General features: G+C 53.6%; 2 protein-coding genes across 3 annotated transcripts; both read right to left on the bottom strand.

Annotated features, from left to right (window-relative positions):
* Positions 1-2398: 2398 nt before the first annotated feature.
* Positions 2399-6227, bottom strand: AP5S1 (adaptor related protein complex 5 subunit sigma 1). Of its 2 annotated transcripts, none has more exons than XM_045833122.1 (3): positions 6095-6227; positions 4806-4997; positions 2399-3510 (listed from the first exon to the last, which is right to left on the bottom strand). In XM_045833122.1, exons 2-3 carry the CDS (start codon positions 4979-4981, stop codon positions 3084-3086), a joined length of 603 nt encoding a protein of 200 aa, XP_045689078.1. In that variant the 5' UTR covers positions 4982-4997; positions 6095-6227; the 3' UTR covers positions 2399-3083. The 2 variants fall into 2 exon arrangements, with proteins under 2 accessions (XP_045689078.1, XP_045689079.1); XM_045833123.1 differs by lacking the exon at positions 6095-6227 and adding an exon at positions 5849-5917.
* An 8212-nt stretch (positions 6228-14439) lies between these two features.
* CDC25B (cell division cycle 25B) lies at positions 14440-23920 on the bottom strand. The gene is made up of 16 exons (XM_045833434.1): positions 23541-23920; positions 22554-22663; positions 21890-21941; positions 20027-20068; positions 19781-19817; positions 19412-19534; positions 19161-19283; positions 18846-18977; positions 18370-18450; positions 18077-18253; positions 17876-17971; positions 17290-17352; positions 17067-17165; positions 16738-16871; positions 15974-16085; positions 14440-15807 (listed from the first exon to the last, which is right to left on the bottom strand). Exons 1-16 carry the CDS (start codon positions 23741-23743, stop codon positions 15667-15669), a joined length of 1725 nt encoding a protein of 574 aa, XP_045689390.1. The 5' UTR covers positions 23744-23920; the 3' UTR covers positions 14440-15666.

The raw sequence follows: 23920 nt of genomic DNA, 5'->3' as shown, positions 1-23920 counted from the left end.
ACTTCCCACAGCTTCCAGGGGAGCTGGTCTCACCCTCTTCCTCCAGGTCAATTTGAAAAATAGGCAGAAAGATTTCAGACCAGCCAAGCGTGGGCCCTTCAACAGAGGCCACAGGGGCCTGCCTGTTCTTGTAACAGCTCGGCCACTCCCATAGGACCACCGGCACGAATTGAGGGGAGGGGCCCAGGAGAGCAGACTATACAGGGCAGGGGTGTCCCTCTGGGAACCTGTGGGACATTTCCAGTGGTGCAGTTTGCCACATACACATCCTGAGGTCCCTTTAAGTCTTCAAGGTCAGAGAGTGATTTGTGGAGAAGGTGGACGCATCCCAATGGTAACAAGTGGTGAAAGGCACAGCACGCTTGGTGGCCTTGGCTGCCGACTTGGAAGGGCAAAACCCCAATCACAAGTGCTGCCTCCTAAGTGGGTAGGGGTGGGTCCTTCCTGGATGCCAAAAAGCAACTGACGCTTGGCAGGAGGGAGAGGGAGCTGATGCATGCATCCTGACAACCCAGGAAGAGGCTAAGAGAGTCACACTTCACAGGTAACAGGAAGATCATGAAAATAGATGTAAACTAAGGTTTTCCTCCAATGGAATCATTTTAAACCACCACTTAGGAGCTGCTGATTCAAGACTCCCTACCAGCAGTTTCATGCCCCACCCATATCCCTTAGGGTCTGACCACTGTTCAGGCAGGCGAAGCTCCACACAGCCCGAGAGCTTTTTCTGGGGACAGAAAGACCCAGGGAATTTCCCCTGGGACCGGCTCCATGGCCACCAACCAAAAGGAGTGGCAGACAAACATCAAGAGCCCCTTACCCCTCAGGTGAGGTCTTTGAGAGGTAACTGTTGTGCACGGGTCCCCAGAGGCACTAAGCTTCCTACCTGCCCTGGATAATGCACCTGTATGGGCTGCCTCCCCTTCCAGGGCTTCCTGGGATCACCTCCCACATGCACCTGACCCTTATCTCAGGCTGTTTCTCAGGGATCCACCAAAACACCACATTTTGGTAAAGGAATTAAGTGCTACCATCCAAAGAGGACACATAAGGAGGCAGAGGTGATGTGGCAGACAAGCGGTAGAGACCTCCCAAGAAGCCTCTTGGGGGCACCCTTGACCATGATGGCTCAGACACCCACCCAGCTCAGGGCCACACATAGACGACTTACTCACAGTAGCTGATATGTATTAATCAATTTCACAGAAATAGAGGGTGAAATTGTCACTGAGTTGTGCCACATTATTAATTTTTAAACTTCCATGAACTTTCTTGTATTCTCCCCAACATCTCCTCTCACACAGCAGGATGAACACATCATGAGGAAAGAGAAATTCCAAGGAGGCTGGCTAAGCCAAGAGCCAGGACCCAGAAAAGGAACCCAAGGACCACAATTAAGGAACTGGTTTGCACCAGAAAGATCCCAGATGGTGTCTGAAACCCCTCCCCAAGTGACCTTTGACAAACTTTCCTTCAATAGCATGCTAAAAATCATGCCTATGGATGGAGACTTAACATTAAAATGAGACAAGCGGCCCCGGCTGGTGTGGCTCAATGGGTTGAGCACCAGCCTGCAAACTGAAAGGTCACAGGTTTGATTCCTGGTCAAGGCACACGCCTGAATTGCAGGCCAGTTCGCTAGCTGGGGGCATGCAAGAGGTAACCGATGGATGTTTCTCTCCCTCTCTTTCTCCCTCCCTTCCTCTCTCTGAAAATTAAATAAAGAAATAAAATCTAAAATGAGATATGCACCCTGACTGGCGTGGCTCAGTGGTTGGGCATCGTTCTGCAGAATAAAATGTCACTGGTTTGATTCGAGGTTGGGGCACGTGCCTGAATTGTGGGTTTGGTCCTTTCTGGGTGCACATGGGAAGCACCTGATCAGTGTTTCTCTTCCTCTCTTTTTCCCTCCCTTCCCCTCTCTCTAAATATGAATAAATATTAGCCCTGGCTGGTGTGGCTCAGTGGTTGAGTGCTGGCCTGCGAATCAAAGATCTCTGGTTTGATTCCCAGTCAGGGCACATGCCTGGGTTGCGGGCCAGGTATCCAGTAGGGGGTGCACAAGAGGCAACCACATATTGATATCTCTCTCCCTCTCTTTCTCCCTTCCCTCCCCTCTCCAAAAAAATAAAATTCTTTAAAAAATATTTTAAAAAATAAAATGAGACATGAAATGTATGGCTAGGCATATTTTAAGCATGTTTGGGGACTACACATGCTACCTGGGGAATCTGAGAACCCTTCACCATCCCTAGGGAATCTCTGCCCCGAGCCTGCCTAACTCCCCACCAAACCCTTTAGGACTTTCCTAACTCCACAGAATTGAGGGAAAAAGTATCTTTTGGGCACAACTTGTTCTCCTCAATTCCTTCACCAAAGAATAAACACTCTGATCCGCTTTATCAAACAGTTTTGTTCTATTGGCGCCAAGCAACACTGAACAGAACAACAACGATTTTGGGTCCCTAACCCACAGGGATCAGTGACAACATCATAGTTGGTGCTTTTAATTCAAAGTGAGAAAGACAACATCATCCAGGCCAAAACTATTACACCCATCTGATGGCACCTTCTCTCCCTGCAGACAGAAAAGCCCATGATTATTTTGAGGCTGCCCAGTGGGCATGGGCTAGCCCAAAAAGATCTACAGAATCCCCTTGAACAACTGATATATTTGTGAACTGTGGTGGAGCTGAGTCTCAGACTCCTTTTGTCCTGTGATGACTGTTCATTTGGAAGAAAAAGGTGGGCCGAGTTCCAGGTAGCTGCTCCTCACCACCCCAGCACTAGGGGGCTGGTGGACTCCATGGGGCTGGCTGATGGGAATGGGAGAAAGTGAGGTCAGGAATGAGCGGGGCAAGCTCACTGTAGCAGTCTGCGTAAGTCATGTGGCAGCTCCAGGCACAGAATGTTCTGTGATTCCTCCCCTCCACCTTGTCCTGTCCACTTGTGCTGGGTACAGCAGCACATCAGAGCAGGGAGGAGGCTGGGAAGAAGGAGGATGCCTAGTTTTACCTGGCTGTGTGTCTAAACATCTTTGTCCTTCCTCCTTGCCCTCTTGGAAAGTCCCATTCAGTGAGGGGTCAGCGGGGATAGGCAGCACTGAATTCCTTCTCCAGACCCTGGACAAACTGGTCATTGAGGAAGAGCAGCTGCCCATGGGGCAGGAAGCGGGCCAGGATGCCCTCAATTCGGTCAGCCCGCAGCAGGAGATTGGAGCCAGGGACCAGCAGCCGGAGGTGGTCGAAGAGAAGGCGTGCCAGCAGCCGGAGTGTGCCCTCGGCCAGCAGCAGGTTCTCGTGGGCATCCAGCACCAGCACAAAGCCTAATGAGAGCACACCCAGCCACACCACAGTCCGAGGCTCCTGGAAAGGGTCCCCTGCCGCCAGGCGGAAGGCCCCTTGTGGGGCCTCGTGCAGGGGTACCGGCTCATCTGAGGACTGGGGCAGCAGGTCTGTGAGGGGCCTGCCAGACGCCTGCTGCTGTAGCCGGCACATGGACTCCACCTGCCTGAGGAGAGTGGGTGGGTTACCAACTTCTGTCAACCTCATGACCACCCCTGGAGCTGGAAGATGCCATTATCCCCATATCTCAGATGTAGAAACTGAGTCCCAGAAAGACTCAATGACCTGCCTGGGGCCCCAGAGAAGGAAGTGTAAACTGGAACAGAAATCCAGGCTCCAGCCTCCAGGCCCTGAATCATTTCGGTGTGGCCAAGAGAAGGAAGATTTTGAACGCAGCTCCTTGAGCTGGACAAGGGCACCTGGGGAAGATGATCCTGACCCACCTGCTTCACAGAGGCCTTCTCAACATAAAGAAAAGCAACCAGGGAGAAGTAGTGTCAAAGCCAGGTCCACCCTGGGCTGTCCACACTCTCCGCCCTCATCCCATCCTGCAACCCTTTCCAAATGAAAAAGAAAGACCTTTCACTTGGCCATGCAGACTTCTGAAAGCACTCTCTGAGCCCTCTTGAACTGTCCTCCAATTTGGGCCGTGCACAAGATGGTCTGAAAGGAGTCTGTCTGGTTTTCTGTGCCACTGGAGGGTGCAGAGGCCCAGAGAAACAAGTGGATGGCAGAAGTCTGACACAGGGCTGTCCCAGAGTGTCAATCCCCATCCAGAATGCACAGGGACCAGGAGATTCCGGCACCTGCTGACTCTGTCTGGGATGGGAAGGCCCAAGGCCAGCCACCCCATCTGGAACACTGTTTCCCAAACTGTACTCTGTGGATCCCAGGCTTTTGGAAGGCTCTGGACATAAAGAGGTCCCATGTAGCATATTCTCTCTCTTACTTACAGGTGGATAAAGCCTAGGCACACTGAAGGCCAAGAGAAGTCCTACACTGCAAAGCATGTCTAATCTGTACTGGTGTTTGCCTGCCCACAGTCAAATCCAGCTCTATTGCTTTCTAGCCACATAACCTTGTTCAGGTAAAGTTCCTTAAACTCTCTGTACCTCACTTTACTCCTCTGTAAGGTGGGGATAATAAGTGTACCTACTGTAAAAAACTATTACAAGGATTAAATGAGTTCATATAAATGAAAGGTTCAGAACATAAATGCTTCGCATATACTTTAGGCTCAACAAATGCTAACTAAAACAGTATTAATAGTATTATTTTCTTTAACCCTTTTCCACATAACATTTGTGAACAGCTGTAAAAGACTCTTTGGAAAATGCTACTCTAAAACTTCCTCTCTGACTCTGATTCCTCCTGTTTCTCTGTGCCCCCCAGAAATCCTGTCACAATCAGCAGGTGTTCAACGAGGGTATGGGGCGGGGCTGGGCTGGGCTGGGCAGTTACCTGGCCACGGCCAAAATCTGCTCCTTGCGGAGGAGTCTGTCCCTCTCAGCACCATGTGCTCGTGGGTCATCAGGCGAATTTTCAGCACCAAAGACGCAGGAGTAGAGTACCCGGCAAAGGCCTGTGTCCTCAGCCTGTGGGGCCCTCAAGGTGTGGATGAGAAAGGCGTAGACCATGGCTCCAGGGTGGGTGCTACAGGGAAGCCAGACACCTCAGTGAGATGAATGTGAAACCCTAACAGGGGAGGCAACCACAGAAAGGGTCTGTCTGGCCTGGCAAGGTCTGGAAGTATGTTTGGAGGCTGCTGTGGCTGGTCACTGGTCCTCCTCAACCACCCACAACACACGCCTAGCCTCTGAATAACAGTCTGGTCAGCACCACCTCTGCCCATAACAGTCTGGTAGTGAAGAAACCTGACAACCGCAAATTTAGACATACGAAACAGCTGGCCAGGAATCTTCAAAAGTATCAAAGTCCTGAGAGTCAAGGTAAGCTGGGGAGCTGCTCCACACTGGAGACTAAAGAGACCAGACCCCTGAAGGCAACACATACTCCGGGATGGGATCCCGGGCCAAGAAAAAAGGTAGTTTCAATGAAGGACGTTATTAGGACAACTGGAAGCATGTAAATGTGGACTACAAGTTAGATAATCTTTTGATCATTATTTCCTTATTTTGAGCACTGGGTAATGTCCTTGTTTTTAGAAAATACACACTGACACCTCCAAACGTAGTGGTAAAGGGACATCACATCTGCAACCAAGTTACCAAGGGGGATACGATAATTCTTTATTTTAAAAATTCTTCAAATTTTCTATAAGTAGGAGATCATTTCACAATAAAGAATAAATGATGATGATGATGATGATGGTAGTGGTGGTGGTGTCATCTGGTGGCTCAGTAGCCAGCCAGGGTTTATAGGTAGAGGGTACACAGTATGCAGATATCTGTAATTAAGGGCAAATAGACCGTCGGTTTAAAATGGTCAAACAGGAAAGTTCGCGAAGGCGCTTTCAGAACAGGAGCCCACTTATCTACACTGACCCTCCAGCCACAAGTAGAACGCGTGAAAGCCTTCACCAAGGAATCTCCGCTCCCCCTCCGCCCACAGAGAAATGGTAGCAGCAAAGACCCTTTACGTCACTGCTTCGCGCAACCCTGCAGCGCAGTGCATTTTGGGGGGTGTAGTTCCTTGCTCTAGTCGGTTAGGCCTAAGCGGGGCATCCTGCTCTGAGTATAGTATACTGCCCCTTCAGCCCCGGGCCGTTGTCTTCAAAGAGTCGCACTCACCCTTTCCTGTGCTCCCACAGACTTCTACTACCACGCGGCTTCGCTCGGCAGCTGGGGAAGCAATGGCGACTGCGTGGCCCCTACGAGCCTGCGCAGACGAGTCGCGGGCGCGAGCACGAGGGTGACGCGCGCTGGGTGCTCGGTGAGCCAGGAGGGGGCGTTGCAGGCGTTCCAGCTTCTGGACACTAGGCGCCGCTGACCTTCCTAATCCGATGAAAGACCCGCGGCTCCGAGGTTCGGGCGTTGCCTACGCCCGTCACTTCTGGACCGGGTCTGAATCAGACTAGCTCCAGCGACCGGCGACCGCGAGGGGGCGCAACTACTCGTCTCTAGGACCTTTGGGAAGAAGTCGGGTCGCCCGTCGACGTCAGAGAGCGGGTTCAGACTCACGCCGTCCCTCTGTGCGTTGTGCGACTCGCGGGACCTGAACGTGCTGGGAGGACTTCTCAAACTGGCCTATACGCGTGGGAATCATTAGACACATTCCCGGAAATTTTTACTTTGGAAGGAAATATGCACATTTGCTCCGTTTTGGAAGGTGGGATTCTGGGTTGTGGGTTTCTGCAGTGGTTTAATAGAAGGGCTGTGTTTGAAGTGGAACGTTATCAAACTCTGGTCCCAACCCTGTCATCAGCTGCGTGTCCCTGGCAAGTCAAACACTTCGTTGGGCCCCAGTGAAGCCCACAGGATTTAGTAGGCTGCCCAATTTTTCCTTTTAACACTCCCACCTTTAACAAGCTCCCTCCTTGTCATCAAAGGCATAGTGAAGAGGCTTGTATCTCAAACCTAAAAGGTACACAATCAGGTGCCAGCTTCCAGAGCCCTGCTGTGGGGTAATAGCCCCAACTGGGGGTTTGGCCCAGAGGTATTGATAGGGGGCTTAAGACTTGGAAAATTTTAGCTTAAGATAAATAACCATAAATCTATCAGGTAATGTGTATGTTAAGCTTTCCTTTCAGAAACTACAGATAAGGCCCATCCTGGCACCTAGGAAAAGCAGCTGACCTCCTGGGGCACTGGCTAGAGATTACCGCCTGGAGACATCTGTACCAGGAAGAAGCAGGCGACTACCCCTCCCCTTTGGAGACAGCTAACTGCCCAGGACAGGAATGTTGCAGCTGCTGAATCTCAAAGCCCTCACTGCACATTGTCCTTCCCCACCCCCCTTATAAAAATGTCTGTCCAGGAAAGAAAGGGGAAGGTGGCTTTGTTAGGGTATGAACCCACCATCTTCTTGGATCGCCTGCCATCTGAATAAAGCACCCAGAAAAGATTCAATCGCTGCCATTGCTTATTGGATTTGGTAGTGACAGGCAGCCCAAACGCTGGTGTCTTTTCCGGTTACAATATTGGGGGCTGGGCAAGGTCTGTCTTGAGACCCAGTGCCTGCCCTGGGTGGGTGTCCCCCTTGCCCACAAACATACATGCTCCTTTAATTCTTGGCTTGTGAACTATAGGAGCCTCCCCGGAGGTGTCCTAGCATTCTGTTCCTCAGAATGCCCACACTGGCTGTTTCTTCAGCCTAGAAGGCTCTTTCCTCCCCACTTTGCTCTTCAAAATGTGCTGAAAAACTTAAGGGAAGCCTTCCTGTTCAAACTGCCCATTAGCCTTCAGGGGTCCCCTTTGCACCCAGGGTCTGCCTATGGTAGTGATGTTTCTCATGGGGTCCAGCCTGGCTATGGCACACAGCTTCACTCCCCAAGGCCATCACAAGCCAGGCCTGGAGCCAACCCAAACATACTCCTTGATGACTGAAAATATGAAGGACAGGACAGGGCAGGGACCCTGGTACCAGGCATGCACTTTAGGCCCTTCTGGCAACAGGACCTGGTCAGGAGGGTCACAGAAGGGAGGCTAGAGGAGGTGGCCAGGGGCTGCCCGGGGCATGTGGGCATTTTGACTGGGTACAACACATAACTATATTTGTAGGTGGAGAGGTGGGCCTGGAAAGTGTGGGGCCTCAGCCATAAAGCTGGGGGTGATGTTGGCTCAGTTCCTTGTCCCTGGTCCCTATCGCTGTCAGCCAGGACTCATGTCTGTCAGCTGATTACAGCAGTGAGCTGGCAGAAGGCTTTGGTTGCTGGGGGCCACCTGGCATCTGGAACACAGTGTTCCGGCCTTTGTCCACTCCTCAGGCAGTGAGTCCAGTCCAAGTCCCAGGCCAGTGGGGGGCCGGCCTGTCTCAGGTACATGGAAGAAACAGCAATGAGAAGCTGACCTGAACCACTATGCTGAAAGGAGGGCGGGACTCAGATAGGGTGGTGTCCAGTTAAGTGGGGAAGACTCAGGTGCCATTCCAGGCTTTTTACAGCCCTCAGCCAGCTTACGTCCCTGAGAGCACAAACCATGTGCTGAGGACAGTGAGGCAGAAGGAGCCTGGGTCCCTGAGACACCACAGAGCCTTCTTGCTGAGGAAGAACACATGCTTTAATTTTGTTAAACTGCTTTGTGGGGTTTCTCTTATGTACAGCCCAACTCCTTCCCAAGTGAGGCAGTGTGTAAAGTGGGCAGGATGGAGCTTGGTGTGTAGTAGGCACTTGGTAAATCAATACATGTTGGCAACTATTAATCCAGAGGCAGAACAGGAAAGCAGAAGGAGTCTTCTGCTCTGGTGGCAGCCTAGAGACAGGGGATAAATGAACTGACCTTCCCTGTGCTTCCTGGGGTGATGAGACCTGCCCTGAAGACAAAATGGAACAGTCTGACTGTTCTGGGGGCAATGCGTGTGCATGTTCACGCGCGCGAGGCTTTTATGGTGGTTACCCTAGAGATTGTGGTGGGGCCAGGCCCACACTTACTATGTACTGATGTGGGTTTTGTGGGATATGGATAGAAGGGTGTGTGTGTGTGTATGAAAGAGAAAGACGGAAAGACAGACAGACAAAAGAAGGAAGAAAAGTAAAATTAAAGCACAAACATAATTAAAGTGGCTTGAAGAAAGAAGATGCTGTAGATGGCTGGATCTGAGGCCTGGCCCACCTGCCTAGATGGGACGGTGTGGGAAGGCACACCTTCCTGTCCTTTCCCGTCCCCTCTATCTGGCTCTGGGCAGAGCTGACTATAGCCTCACTGCCTGGCCCAGCTCGTCTCAGGGGTGTTCTGGGTTGGGCAGGTTGCCTACAGACTCTCACATGGACCCCTTCCCCACTCCCCAAACCCTCCTCTGCTCTCTGCCCGGGTCAGGGTAAGGCCTGTGCCACCGTGGCAGGCAGCCTGGTGCGTGCCTCTTCCAATCCCCCTTGGTACCCACCACCAGGATGCACTTGGGACTCAATTTGGAAAGCAGGTTCTGTTCCCTGACTACCCAAGCACAGCAGGGCCCTGAATCACTGATGGGCAGCCTGGCTTAGGAAGTTCTGCTGCTCCTCTCTTGGTCCTGAAAGACATCAGAAAAACATCAGAAACCCCCAAATCCCACTTAGACACCTCCAGAGACAAAGAGCTTACTCCCTCAGGGTAGCCCCATTGATTTTCAACAGCTGAAAACCCTTATCAATGATCTTCATAGACTCTGAGACTTCAGGCTACACCAGTAAGCTACCACCTACTTCTGGATTTTGGGAGGGCAATTAGGTGGAATCTGCCAGCCTCAGGCAGTGGATTTTTTTTTTTTATTGACTAGCTATCCAGCCATTTCTTGAAGATTAGAGCAGGAAACTAGGAGAGAGAGAAAGGAGCTGGTTTTTGAGAATATAAGCCAGCTGAGACTGAGTGGATATGGTTGCCCTAAATAAAGGGGACCAAAGTCAGACAAGCCTTCTCCTCACTTCCCTCCAGCTCCCTGAGCCAGCTCAGACATGACAATGCCCTGGGTGGGCAGCCTCCCATGGGCCACCCAGATGGCTTCCTTCTCTGCCGCCACCCAAAGCCCTATGCACAGCCTCCTGTAACTGGGACTTAGGCAGTAGGCAACCTGCCTCCTACATACAGCAGCTGAGTTTTTCTATTACCCATCACCCAGGGGATTTTCCATGTGTGCTCCCAACCCAGGAAGCTCCTTCCCCCAGTACTCCCCTCAAGGAGCCCCAGGACGCATGGACGCAGTCCTTGGCTGGGCCCCAGGAGGACTAGTCCATGTGTGATTCGCTCTTTCAAAGGGCCTTGCTTCCTGCAGGGCTGAGAGCCAGGAGGCCCCACGAGGCAGCTCAGGCTGGGACACGTGAGGCCCCTTCCCCTCCCGCTGCCCCAGGCCCTGCTGACTCAGAGCCTGGCAGCTGCTGTCATCACCCGCGCCTAGGGGTGTGCAAACCGTGCGGGCTGGGTGGGGCAGAGGCAACCCCAGCAGCAAGGCCTGATACCCACACCAACTCCCACGGGGGTTGGACGAGATTGCTTCTTACTTTCTGTCCCATAACCAACTGCCTTCTTGAAACAATAGACGGTGAATAACTTCACATCAAACAACATTCTCTCCAGCCTGACTTTCATGGCTGCAAAACAGCCACTTCTCCATCATTACACAACTTCCCTCTCCTGATTGTTTCCAGACCCCGCATGGCCGTGGACCTCCCTTGTCAAAACACCCTTCAGCACCAACAGTTTATTGCCTCTGGAAAGCACAGTGCCTGTGTGTTCAGTTCCAGGGATAAAGGCTTTTTAGAAATTGTAAGTTTTCTAGATAGTCGTGAGCTGTCGTCAGTGGGTGGATACAGGCCAGTGACATACAGCCACTTAACTCCAGAGTCGCTTTAACTTTGAAAGAATCTGATGGGGGACAATCTAGAGTAAGGCTAGTATTTCACTATAGGAGAGGCTGGGTCTGTGACACTCCAATCCCTGCTACTGCCTTGTCATGGCGTGCAGATGCAGCCTTGCCCACAAAGTTCTTAGCTATATACAGCAATTAAATTTTCTAGTTAGGAGAGAAAGATTAAAATTTATCATCCCTAGCTGGGTAGCTTGGTTGGTTGGAGCATCCTCCTGATAAGCCAAGATTGTGGGTTTAATCCCTGGTCAGGGCGCACACAAGAATCAACCAATGAAGGCATAAAAAATAGAACAACAAAGCAATATTTCTCTCTCTCTTTCTCTCCCTTCCTCTCTCTCTCTAAAATCAACAAATTAGAATTTTTAAAAATTTACTAATTTTGATGAGAATATGAAGCAACAGAACCCTTGGACACTGCTGGTAGGAAGTAAGTTGGTATAACAACCCTAGAGAACTGTGTGGAAAATACTAAAACCAAGTGTGCACACTCCAACCCAACAATTCCACTCCTGGGTACATTTGCGCAGTACCATTTGAAATAGTCCCAAATAATTCACGGAGGGCAGAATGAAAATGTTCTATATCTCCATAATGGTGAAGGTTACACAACTGTGTATATTTGTCAGAACTCATGCAACTGCACGCTCAAACTGGTGAATTTTACTGCATATAAATGATACCTTAATTTTTTTTATTTAAAACTCAGAAAAGAAAATTAGAATGAATAATTCCATGTAGGAGTATACAGGTTCTGGCACAAACAACACCCCTTTTTTATCACAAAATGTTTTATTACAAAATCATAAGCATGTAATTGTGTAACACAATAATATCACACTCAAGCACACCATGTAACATTATTAGGTGAAATGTTCAAATTAAAACTATAAATTCTTGCACCCATATTACTGCCCTACCAACTACACTGAAGCAGGCATTACTCCTGCCAGACCCTGTATTCATATAATGGAATATTATACAGGGGCAAACAAGAATAAACTCCTGCTAAAGAAAACATGGATGGATCCCAAAATTAGTGTGCTGAGTGAAAGAGTAAGACACAAAAGAGTAAGAGCTGTACGATTTCGTGTAAATGAAGGTCTAGGACGGGTGAAATTAATCTACTGTGAGAGTGGTCAGAATAGTGGTGACCTCAGAGTTCAGGTAACCGGGAGATACCGTGAGGAAACCTCCTGGCAGCCCTGGCTGGTGTGGCTCAGTGGATTGAGCACCGGCCTACAACCCACAGGGTCACTGGTCCAATTCCCAATCAGGGCACATGCCTGGGTTGCAGGCCAGATCCCCAGTGGGGGGCACGTGAGAGGCAACCACACATTGATGTTTCTCCCCCTCTCTTTCTCCCTCCCTCCCCCACCATCTAAAAATAAAATTAAAAAGAAAAGAAAAGAAACTTCCTGGGATTGGAGATACTCCTGTATCTTGAGTTGTGTGGTGGTTCTTCAGGTCTCTGCTCTATGTATGTGTGCCCTGGAGGAAATGTTGATTATTCATCTTAAAAAGAAAACATTATTTTTGAAACTTGTCATTACGAGTTACCTGGAGAGCAATTCAGATGATGTCCAGACACTACGCCTACCCACTGACCTGGCCAGGCCTGGCGCAGCCCAGATTCCCATCTGCATCCTCACGCGGCTCTTTAACCACGTGAGCTGGCTGCCACATGGCTCCTTGCAGGCTGGAATTCCTGCCCCACCCTGTCCCAAGCAAAACAACCTTTAAAACTGGCTGGCAGCCCAGGATTTAAACCACTTCCTTGTCTGATCCTCTTCCCTTTATGAACATCCAGAAAGTTACAGCTTCTTTTGCTGGTGGGTTGGGGAATGGGGCCACTTCTGCCTCATCCCCTGAACTTCCCAGAGTCAGTGGGTATGATGCCCTGAGTCCACCCCCTCCCCAGGCTCAGGCCCACACCTTCCTTGGGGTAGATGCCCATACCAGGGCCTTCTCAGGGAATGTTTGTTTCCTAGTTTGACCAAAGCCCCCTCCCTGCCCTCCTCCCTGTTTCTCCTGCAAAATGAGCTGAAAACTGACCCATGAGCTTAGGAGATAATATATAAACACGTGTGGAGCAGACCAAGTGCCCCATGGCTGCAGCTCTGACTCGAACGGTGGATTATGAGGCAGGCAGACATGGCTGTGCATGTCAGAACCTGGCACGAGGCCTGGGCATTGTTAGACACACAGCGCCCGTTGCTCCCTTCTCCCCGGAGTGATCTGATCCAGGCTGCTGGAGTGGGAAGAGGACACTCAGAGCAGAAGCCAGGCAGCTCAGCCCCACCCCCTTGGCTGCTCTGGGGCCAAGGCAGGAAGTGAGGAGTGGGAGTCCTGGACAGCGGGAATGCCTGCTCTGCTCAAATCTGCTGCGTGACCTGGGGCAAGTGAGTGCCCTCTCTGAGCATACAATTGCCTCCGTTTTCTGTAAAACCAGGTAGGGGGAGACTACCTGAGCAGGTACTCAGGGTGGGGCCGGCGCATCTCAGCACAAAGTGCGCAGAGCTCAGTCTCTTTTTCAGGCACCTCAACAGCTATTTCTCTTTCTGGGGCAAGCCCCCTCACCCAAATAAATGTTGGCCTTCGTGTCAGCTGCCTGCTTGGTGATAGAGGGGGATTCTGGAGTCTTCAGGACCCCAACCTCCCTGAGCAGAAGCCCCTCCCAAGGAGGGTCCCCTCCCAAGGACCCCCCACCTGTTGTGTCCTTGCAGGGGGCTCTGGACCAGGGATAAACACCAATCATTTAGGCATAAAAAACTTGGGGGCCAAGCAATGATCCTTTAGACTCAGCCTGGGAATCCAGAGTCCATTCTTGCTGCTAGAAATAGCCTCCATCTTCCCATCTAACTTTTGGAGTGAATAATCTACTTCAAAAGGTAGACGGACTTCCACGGAAAGTGGTAATGACCCCTGATATGTGTGCACTCTGTATCAGGCAGCAAAGGAGTCCCTGCAATCACAAACAGCTCACATTGTGTGTTTATGTGTGTGTCTGTGTTTAACAGCAGTGGTGTTCCCAGGATTTCCTGCGACACTGGGTTTGGGCCTGGAACTACTCCTCCCGGACTGGTCCTTTCCCACTCTCTGGTCTTGAGCCCAGCATCTCCTAGATGGTGGAAGCTCTGCTGGGTCTAGGGATCCTGAGAGGAAAGCCATTTCCCTGACCAGGGCAGGAAGGCTTTTGTGGGGAAGTGACCATTGAAATCGAGCCTTACAGGAGGAATAACAGATAAGGGAGAGCATTTCTGAGGGTAGCACAGCAAATGCAAAGGCAAGGAACTGTGAAGAGGAAGGTGTGGAGCATCTGAGTCAGCCAGAGGTGAGGAATGAGGCTGCGGAGAGGCCAGATCCCTCCAGCAATGGGGAGCTATCGACAATTCTAGAGAGGAGTCACAGAGTCACTCTTGCCTTCTTGGCTCAAAGTTTAGGAAGGATGGGCCCAGGAGTGCTTGAGCGGCCAGATGAAGGGAAGAGGGAGGCTGGATCCAAATGCTTGGCAAGACTTGGGAAGACAGCGTGAGACTGCCTTCCAGGAGCCTTCTGGCCCCGATCTGCTGAACTGCCCCACCCTATCCCACCATCAGGGTCTGCCCGGTCTTGTCAAGAGCCTCACAGGACACAGTGCTGGTTGCTCGATGTGTTCAGTGCTTTATTGAGATGAGGCCCTAACAGATGACTCTTTCAGGCCTTCGAGCACAGCCCTCCCACATCCTGAGGTTAAGAAGTCAGAGGTGGCTCTGTCCTTGGTTTAGCTGCTTCCATCACATCTCCTCTTCAGTATTTCCAAACTTTAAACTGTAAAGACTTTGTTCAGACAGACAGACACACATACACTTCTACCACAACCTGGCATGCTCACTGAAATGATTCCATTCAGCAGTTTGTAGTTGCAAGGCATTGTGCATCTACAGCATCCATCCATTCATCCATCCATCTGTTCATCCACAAGACAGCAGTGAGTTCTGACAAGTCAGGCCCCAGGGTTCACAGCAGCTGGGGCTGGGATTCCAGTGAGGTTACGGATGCAGGCTTTAACCCTCGCCCAGGGGCCCCCCCGTATAATCACAGCCCTTTCTGAGACAACAGAAGACAGACCAAGTCGCTAATTAAGGTTTGAGTTCTAACCCCAACTGGACAGGGGGACCTAATGAGTAACTTCGGGTTGGGGCAGGGCTCCCTTCTTCTCTTAGGGTGACTGCCTGACCACCTGTGAATGTCCTGAGATGGGCAAAAGAAATCAGACACACAAACCAAGCATGCAGGTAACACTGAAACAGAAAGAGTAAGAGCTTATGTTTGTGCTGCAGGTGCACATAAGGAGGGACAGGAAAGAGGGGACAAGAAAGGGGGACACTCTGACACACATGGACTGCCGTGAGGGCCAGGGCACAGTGCTGACTCCCAGCGCTGGGAGGAGTGTGGCTCTGGCCTGTCTCGGGGGCTGTGGCTTTCCCCCAGCTTCATACATACAAACAAAGTCCCTAGAAAAATGGGAGCTCTTCTGGACACGGGAAGACAAAGAGTTAACCCCAACAAGGAAGGAAAAAAAGCAAAAAGTTCCCGCTGGACACAAAATACTTCCTCTGAGTTGGACTTACTCCAATTTCACTAAGTCAACAGCATGGGTTCTTCCAGGGGCTGGGGTGTCGGCAGGGGACAGCACCAGGATATGGAGTACGGCTGGAGTGAGACAAGGGGGTCGGGGCTGGGGGCAGATGGACAGGACACCCTCACTGTCTTTCCCTGGACAGTACCTGGGGCCCCCAGCAGACCCTCAGGCCTACAGGCCCCTGGGCGGCTGGTGCCCAGGCTGCCCGGGGCCATGAAGGTGGGCAAGTCCATGGCTGGCCTCTCACTGGTCCTGCAGGCGGTTGCAGAGCTCCCTCCGGCTCCGCTCCCCAGTCCAGCTGCGCGTCTTGAGGCGGAAGGTCTTCAGCTTGTCCTTGAAGGCCTCGTGGTTCATGGGTCGATAGTCCTGAGGCTCACAGAAGGTCTAGGGCAGGATGGGAGGCGTCAATCAACATGGGGGAATGGATAACTTCGGGTGCGGGGGGTGGGGGGGCAGTCCTCCCTGCTTCTCTCAGGGTGATGCCCAGCCGAGCACCTTCCTGGCAGTCCAGCCCTCCCATGGAGGCAGTGGCCACCCCCGCCGGTGGTACCGGGTGCTGTGGGAAGAATTCCTTGTAGCCGCCTTTGAGGATGTACATCTCGGGATAGTGGAGGCTGGGGTAGACGTTGATGGCCCGATCTCGTTCCCTGATGAAACGGCACCTGGGGCCAACAGGGGTGTGAGGATCAGAGCTGGGCGTGCAACAAGTGGGGCACCCGCGCGCACTCCTTCGAGGGCCCGGAGGACCACGGGAGGCGCGAGTGCAGACACGTTCTGACCAGTCTGGCCACTGGGCACAGAAGAGGCTGGGGAGCTGGAAGGAAGGAGGAAAATCAAGGGGACCTCTCTATTTCTAGAAGGCAGTTGCAGAATCTCTTTTAGTGATATGTGAGGGCCTGGACCTGGGCAGGGGAAGCAGAACTAGAGAGGCTGACAAACTCCAGAGCTGCATTGAGGAGGTCTGGACAAGACTTGGTGAGGGGAAAGAGGTGAGTAAAAGAAAGGACATCTGAACACTAGAAGGGTCATTGTCACTGAGGACTGGGACTGGACCCTTGGATTTTAAGGACACTGCTGAAGGCCTGAAACCAGATTTTCAAGTGGGGGTGGTAGTAATGGATGGGGGGTGAGGCCTGGTGGAAAGGACAGTAGGGAGGAGACAGGAGGAGGGTGCTATGCCCAAGGAAGCAGGGGTGAGGTCTGCTCCAGGAGATCAGATGGGACAAGAGGCCCAGGCCAAGGAGGACTGGGCTCAGGGCTCTCGGCCATAGGCTGGCTCTGGCACCCACAAGCTTGGGTGGAGCTGGGACTCACATGCGGGGCCCACGCTCAGATGAGAATTCACAGTGGAAAATGAGGATGATTCTCTTGTCCAGGCCATGGGCCATGATGGGGCTCTGCAGCAGGAAGATCTCGGCGTCCTGTTCCAGGGGCAGGTTCACGGCAGTCTGCCAGAATAGCTGGAGATCAGGCCACAGCCCTGGGCCTGGGCGGCGGACCCCTCCCCTAAGCAGTTCCTATCTTTCTAATGGGTATTAGAAAGATACCTTTTGCTGGGCAGGACCCTTCCCCACAAGAGGGCGCCCCCACCAAGGAAGGATGGAACTGGTGGGTCTTTAGCATCTCTCGTCACCCTGTCTCACCTTGATGTGCCCGCCTTCATATTCATAGGGGTATCTGCAGTCCACAATCACAAACTTCTCCACGATATTGCTGAACTTGCCCATCAGCAGGGCCACCACCTGTAGGAGGCCACGGGGTTAGGTCCCAGCAGGTCAGGCTGGCAGGCCGGGGCTGACCCCTAACCCTGACCTACGCTGCCCAGTGCTTGCAGCCTATTTCCAGGGAGGTCTAACACGCACATACCGTTTCCGGTGAGATGTACTTGAGGTCTTGGTGCTTTCCATCCACAGTCTGTAGGAGGAAGGCCTAAAGGGAAGTAGGGAGAGAGAGACTGAGAAAAAGGAACAAAGTGAAATGGGCAAGATGCAGTGCATGGGAAGGATGGAGTTTCTTTCCCAAGCCCAGAGGCCACACCTGACTTGACCTTCAAATTCAGCTCTGATTCCCATAGCAACCGAGAGGCACCTCTTGGGTCTGAAACCCTGGGAAAACCTTCCAAGGGGAAATGAAGGGGAGCAGAAGCGATGGACTCCTGCCTCCTGCCCCCAGCTCTGCCAGTCTTGGGGATGAGGCTTGAGGAGGATCAAGCTAGATGTTAGTTCGGAAATGTTTTCCAAGGTGGACACACCACCCGATGTCCGGACACATGTGAGAGAGTCGAAGGCCAAGGAGAGCCAGAGAGATGAGTCTAGGTGAGAATAAAGGGTAACAAAATGCAAAGGACAAAGCAAAGGGGCCTCTGGGGAGAGAGGGCAGCACTGAAGCAGCTGCTGGGCTCGGGGAACACAGTCAGTCAGGGGTGGAGCGTGAGGGTCTTGCCAGCCAGTACCTTGGAGTAATCTCCAATCAGTTCACGGTGGTCGCTGTCCAGGATGTTCTCAATCTCGTCATGACACAAGGACTTGGAGCGGAGGACACGGGCCTTCTGTGAGACAGACGGCAGCCAGGGTCAGGGGGGAGGCTGTCCCTCCATGCCCAGTTTGGCTGGTACCCCGCCCCTGCCTGCACACTGGCTGAGAAGGGCACTCACAGGTTCCTCAGCCTCCTGCTGCTCCTCCAGAGGGGTCACGCTTCTCCTCCGCTTGTTCTGTATGGGCAGGTCCCTGTCCTGGGGCCGCTCCAGCCTCTTGAGGATGGGCCGGATTACGCTGCAGGGCATGGACGGAGAGCGGAAGAGCCGCTGGCACTTGCTGTACATGATGAGGTCCTGGCAAGGGCGGTGGGTTGGGGATCAGAGTGCTCAGCTCCTGCTCTCCCCGCAATCACACCTGGAGGGTAGGGCCCCACCCTCCAAGTTCTCAGGGGGCCACCCCAGAAGCTCACCTGTTCCTCTTCCTTTTCTGAATTCTTGACCAGTGGGGCACTAATGAGGCTCTCCATGCCTGGGGGTACTGAATCATCATCCTGAGGCCAAAGCAACAAAAATATGGTGGTACCCACAGGCACAAGCCAAACTCCTCAAGCCACAGTCCGTCTCTGTTCTCCTAGCACCTCCGCATAGGGCAGCCCCCCAGAGCCAGGAGATGGCAGGGATCCCTCACTGCTGAGACTTGCACAGAGCCACGAGAAGCAGGAGCACCTTCCCTCTGCCCTGTCCATCCTCCCCGCACTGCAGCACCAGCCACCTGCTCTTCTCTGATTGGCCAGAGGTCAAGCTGTGACTCAGCTACTCCCAATTCTTCTCCTAACATTGGAGTAAGACCATAGTCTTGCTGCAGGAGCTCAGAGCTCTCCTCTTTGGGAGATCCCAGGGAGGGAGGGCCCCCGGGTAGGGGGCCCGATGGAGCAAGGCTGCTTACCTTTAAGTCATGCTCCAGGATGTCCACAAACCCATCGTCTTCGTCAGGAGCCCCTTTGGTGGGGGTCAGGGAGAAACGTTGAGCCAGGGGACTCAGCTCCTCCACCTCCATCTTCTGCTCGGGAGCGAGACACTTGGGTGGGTGAAGAACAGATGCAGACCACTCAGGGGTGGGGAGCGGAGGCAGTCCCTACCTGTATCCTTCTGAGAAAAGGTCCCCCCACCTCAGGCTCTGAATCATCCTCCCATTCCCCGGCTGCCTTTGGGGTCACCCGCCCTGTGGGCATGCCTGCCCTGCAAGGCTCTCCTGATGTACCATCAGGTTGGGGGCTGAGCTTGGCCTCTGGGCAAAGGCTTCTCTGCGGCTGGCCCACTCAGCCAGAGCATGGGCATGGCTGGGATGTGTGGGCACCTGTGGCATCTTGAAGACAAATCCATCCTGTGGGCAAGGTGGGGGCAGTGAGTGGGTGGGCATCGTCAAATGCCAGAGAACCACCCAGCACCGCCCCCGCCCCCGCCCCCCTTCTCTCCCTGAAGTGTTTCCACTCTGGCCTGCAGGAAGCGCACATTCTCTTTGTCCTCCCCAGAGGTGTGGGCAGGCTGGCCACGCTCCTTGCTCTTCCTCCAGCTGCCAGGCACTTGGGAGTTGGTGATGTTTCGCAGCACAGGGCTATGGCCCAGAAGCCTCACCTAGAGAGCCAGGAGGGCAGCAGATACTGAAAGCTATATTTCTCTGGTACCAGCCGAGGTCCTACCTTCTCCCATCCCTCCCCTGAATCCCCCTGCTCGCCCATCCGCCTCCTAAACCCCATTTCCCACGGCCAGACAACTGACACCAAATATACCCTCTGGGAGTTGAGCCCCACAGCCCTCCTGCCCTTCCCCAGTCCTGGCCAGTGTGCCTGAGCTTCCTGTCAGGCCTCAGAGGGCACTCACCGGCAAGGACTGGAAGCGTCGGATGGTAAGCTGCTTGCTGCAAAGGAAACAGGGACATGTCAGGGCTACAGAGTCCAGGACCATAATGAAGAGCATGCAGGATGCCTCTCCACCAGAGCCCCGTGCACCTCCCCCCAAGGGAGGGCCTGGGAGAGTACCCACCCCATGCCAATGGTGGGCAGGGGACAGAGGTAGCCTGTGGTGGGTAGAACACCAGAGCTTGCGAGAGGAAGTCCAAGCACTTACTTTTGAATTAACCGGCTAGCTGCCTGGATGGCCTGTTCAAACCTAGGAGAAAGCAGAGTCAGTCTCATGCAGTCCACCTCCCGCTACAGCCCATCACCTGCCACCAGCATCAGATCCCCAGTCCACAAGCCCTGGGGACAAGGGCCAAGGACAGTGGAAAGGGGAAGCAGGAAGAATGTCAGCCATCTGGGGACCCACGTGTTGGGGAGGGGGAAGATGAGAGGCAGCCTGGGATTTTAAAGGCTGCCCTGGATGGAAGAGGGCCCAGAGAATGGCAGTAAATGGGAGACAGCTGGGGTAGGTCGAGGGTGGCTGAGCGTTACCCAGACAACGTTCACGCCAGCTTGCCCCACAGGCCTTCCACCTGTATGCAAATCACCTCATGGGGCCATTCGGCCACCAGGAAAGGCATTCATCCATCCCTGGGTGACAGCCTTGGCCAACAATGTGGGTGTCTCCAGGGCCTGGATGCCAGCAAGGCTGGGCTTCCCTCCCCTTGTGTGGGGCCATCCTGGCTCCCTCCAGGACGGGGGCCTGGTTTAGTGTGCCCCTGGATCAGCCAGCGTCTGCCATGCCACACCTCCTAGTGACTAGTGTGTAGGGTCACATTCTCTTTTCCCTCCTGTGGAATTTTTCAGGACCCAGCCTCTGTCCCACCCACTCCTCTTGCCTTAGGAGAGGCCAGCAGGCAAGGGATTCCAACAGATGTTCCTTTTGAGGCTAGAGCACAAGCCTCTGTAGATAGGCCCCACCCCCCTAGCTGTGTTACCAGAGACCACCTGCCACACGGGGCTTTGTGCATCTGTGCGTACACACACACACATACAAGCTTCTTTCTGAGAAGCTGTATAACCGTCACCACAGGTGTGGGGGGTGGGGGGGCACTGAGGAGTAAAGTATCAAGGGGTTGGCCCCAAGGTATATGTGTGGGGGTGGCTGTACCCAGCCAACCTGGCATCAGGACTGACCAATATCATTGTTTTGGTTTCCAATCTGCACCTGGGCCTTGGGGGTGAAGCAGGCACAGCTCTGCGTTGCCACCAAAACCTAACTTTGGTCCCTCCACCCCAATTCTCTCCCCATTTCCTGTTTGTGAACAAACCCTGCAGCCCAGCCCAGTCTGATCAAAGGCGGTGGGAGGAAAGACAGTCACTGCCCTAAACCCAAAGCCATAGTGGCCCCCCCCCGCCCAGGCTGGGGATGCCCAGCTGTTCTCACTAACGCCTGGCAGCTGCCCTCCCTGCTGAGGCTCGAACAGCTGGATGGGAACAGCTGTGTTCTGGAAGGTACTACTCCTGCCCTACAACCAAGGTGGTGGGACATGTCCCGAGCAGAGCCCACCAGACCGCTCTCTAGGCCTTCTCACAAAGGGCCTGGTCCGGGGTGGCCCAGAGGGTCAAGTGTCATGAGAGGTTGCGGATAGGATGGCTGCAGGCTACAGCAGCCTGCAGCAACTGTTCTGTTTGGCCTACAGTAGTACGAGTTTTGAATTAGGACCCTATGTTAAAAGTATGATATTTCACCAAAAAGACAAAATGTGTATAGGCAGAAAGGAAAATGGGACACATACCAGGCCTCTATTCTCATAAGGGCTGGCCGGCATCAAGTATCTGCTGCTCCCAGAGGCCTCCGTTCCCGCCACCCTGGCCCCGAGCCCACTCTCAGCTGCTCCTGTGAGGGCAGACCCTTCTCCAAGACAGGGAGCAGAATCCCAGAACTTCAGGTCAATTAGTTCCCCCACATGGAGATCTGGAGGGGTCTGTGTACTCTCCCAGGCTACCCCAGTGAGTTTACACTACAGCTGGGATTCCCAAAGGCAGATGCCAACTCCTCAGTAATAGGGAATCCCTCTTCTCTACTCACGTCTGCTCCGCCATCTGGGGGTCCATGGGGCTGGGGGAATCCATGCAGAGACCTGAGGGGACAGAGTGCTTTGGTTTAAAAGTAGTGCCATTTTCTGCACTCCCCTCCCCCACCATGTTCCAGCTCTACTCAGAGAAGGGGTGGGGGGGGGGAGTTTCTATTTCATATCTTGACATATTTAAAAGTGAAGAAAAACCCTCCCTTCCATGGACCCCAAGGACTGACACCAGCTCCCAAATGCCCAGAGCTCCACTTCCCATTTACTATGGAAACGCCTCTACACAGTTTGAAAACCAAAACTGCTAAGCATTTTTCATGAACTGGTTTAAGATAATTTGTTCTAGAAGAGATGGCAGCTTTTTTTAGAGGGAAATATAGCTGAGGATCAAAGTGAGATAAATAATCCGCTTTCAACTCTAATGCCTCCCAGGCAGGGCTGTGGTTCAGGAGCTTTGGTTTTAAGTAGGTGAGACCTTATCCCCTGCAGAGGGCCCCGCCCAGCCACCAGCCCTGCCATTCTGGGCTGGATGTGGTGAGCCCCACCATAGGTATACAGGGGGACGCTTCTCAGGCCCCCAGGTTGTTGGAAGGATGTTACTCTGATTGGCAAGTAAATGGGCAGGCTCAGGCTGCCCCCCCTCCCCCAAACTCCCCTGGGCCTCACCTGCATCAGAAGATTCAGAGGACTCAGACGACAGAGAGGATGCAGATGCTCGCCGAGGAGACAGGGATAGGCATGTGAGCAGGCTGCCTACCTGACTCTTTGGGCTCTCCCTGGGAAGGGAGCAGGGACCCAGAGAAGCAAAAAAGTAAATGTGGGGTTCAAGGGCTGGCTGGCCCATGTTCCCATCAGCCACCCACTTCTGTAGGGCCCACCCAGCTTCTGCCTGCCCCAAGGGAGGTGATGACATGGAAGCCCTCTTCTCAGGCCAAGGCAGCCTCCTTCTACTGAGGCCCTAAGTGTCTTCTCTTTGTTGATTGGTTTAAGATCCTCCTGGGTACAAGGGGAGGTGAGCCCAAGAAAAAAGGAAGAAGCCAGGCTGGGGAACATCCTGGGGGATGGTGGGGCAGCTGAACAGCCCTGGAGGGCCTTTAGGCTCCTACCCATCCACAAGCCTTCCTGGAGGAAGGGCCAAGGTTTGAGTTTCCGTTCCTGGGAGGACAACCCAGCCTGGACCCTGCAGGCTAGCTCAGGGAGTAGGACCAGCATTCAACCCTTTAACCCCAGGAAAGAACTAGGGGAAGAGGGAGCAGAGGCAATGGACAGAGAACTGGACTGCTCTGCCACCCTCAAATTCCCCCTCCAGGTTCATGATCCCCTGCTTGGGGCAAAATGGTGGCGATTTGGACAGAAATTAGGGAGGCAGCATGGTGGAGGCACACTGAGAAAGGAAGAGGAGGGGAAAAAAGAGGGTCTTCAGAGTCTTGTGCTGGCCAAGAGCAGGTCTGGAGACTCACACCTGGAGAGTGTGAGCGGCACAGTCCTGGCCTCACCGCCCTTGTCCCCGGCCCCCAAAGCAGGCTCTGCCCGGGATGCCTCCCCACTACGCTTCTCGGATTCGGATCCCGTGTCGGGGTCCCCAAGAGGCCCATGTCCAACACCCTAGTGTCGACTTCTCAACCCACACCCAGCCTCCTTAGGGTGCCCTACCTGCCAAGCCCGGCGAGGTCGTGCATGGTCTGGGTGAGGGTGGCGACAGGCGAGGAAGTGGCCGCGCGCTCCGGGGACCCCAGGAAGCCAGGAGCTCCAAGCCGGAGGCCCGGAAGGTGGCTCGGACGCACGGCGCCACCGCGCACGCTCCCCGGACTGAGAGCCGGGCTCCGTGCGGTGGTGTCCGGCTGGGGCAGCTCCATCGTGGCGGGGCCCGCAGAGGCTGTCCGCACGACCGGGGAGCCGGGAGACCCACAGACACTGGGCACGGCTATTCAGGACCAGGTGGGGAGCGGGCCGGGATGGAGGTGGGGGGGAAGGGAGGAAGAGCCACGGGGCCGGAACGAGGGAGGAGAGGGAAGCGGGGAGGGTGGGGAGGG

This window comes from Phyllostomus hastatus, unplaced genomic scaffold (assembly GCF_019186645.2).
Source record: "Phyllostomus hastatus isolate PE091 unplaced genomic scaffold, TTU_PhHast_1.1 phas_contig_17, whole genome shotgun sequence".
Lineage (NCBI taxonomy): Eukaryota > Metazoa > Chordata > Mammalia > Chiroptera > Phyllostomidae > Phyllostomus > Phyllostomus hastatus.
The sequence above is the reverse complement of the archived record's forward strand: the minus strand, read 5'-3'. Positions and strand labels throughout refer to the sequence as shown.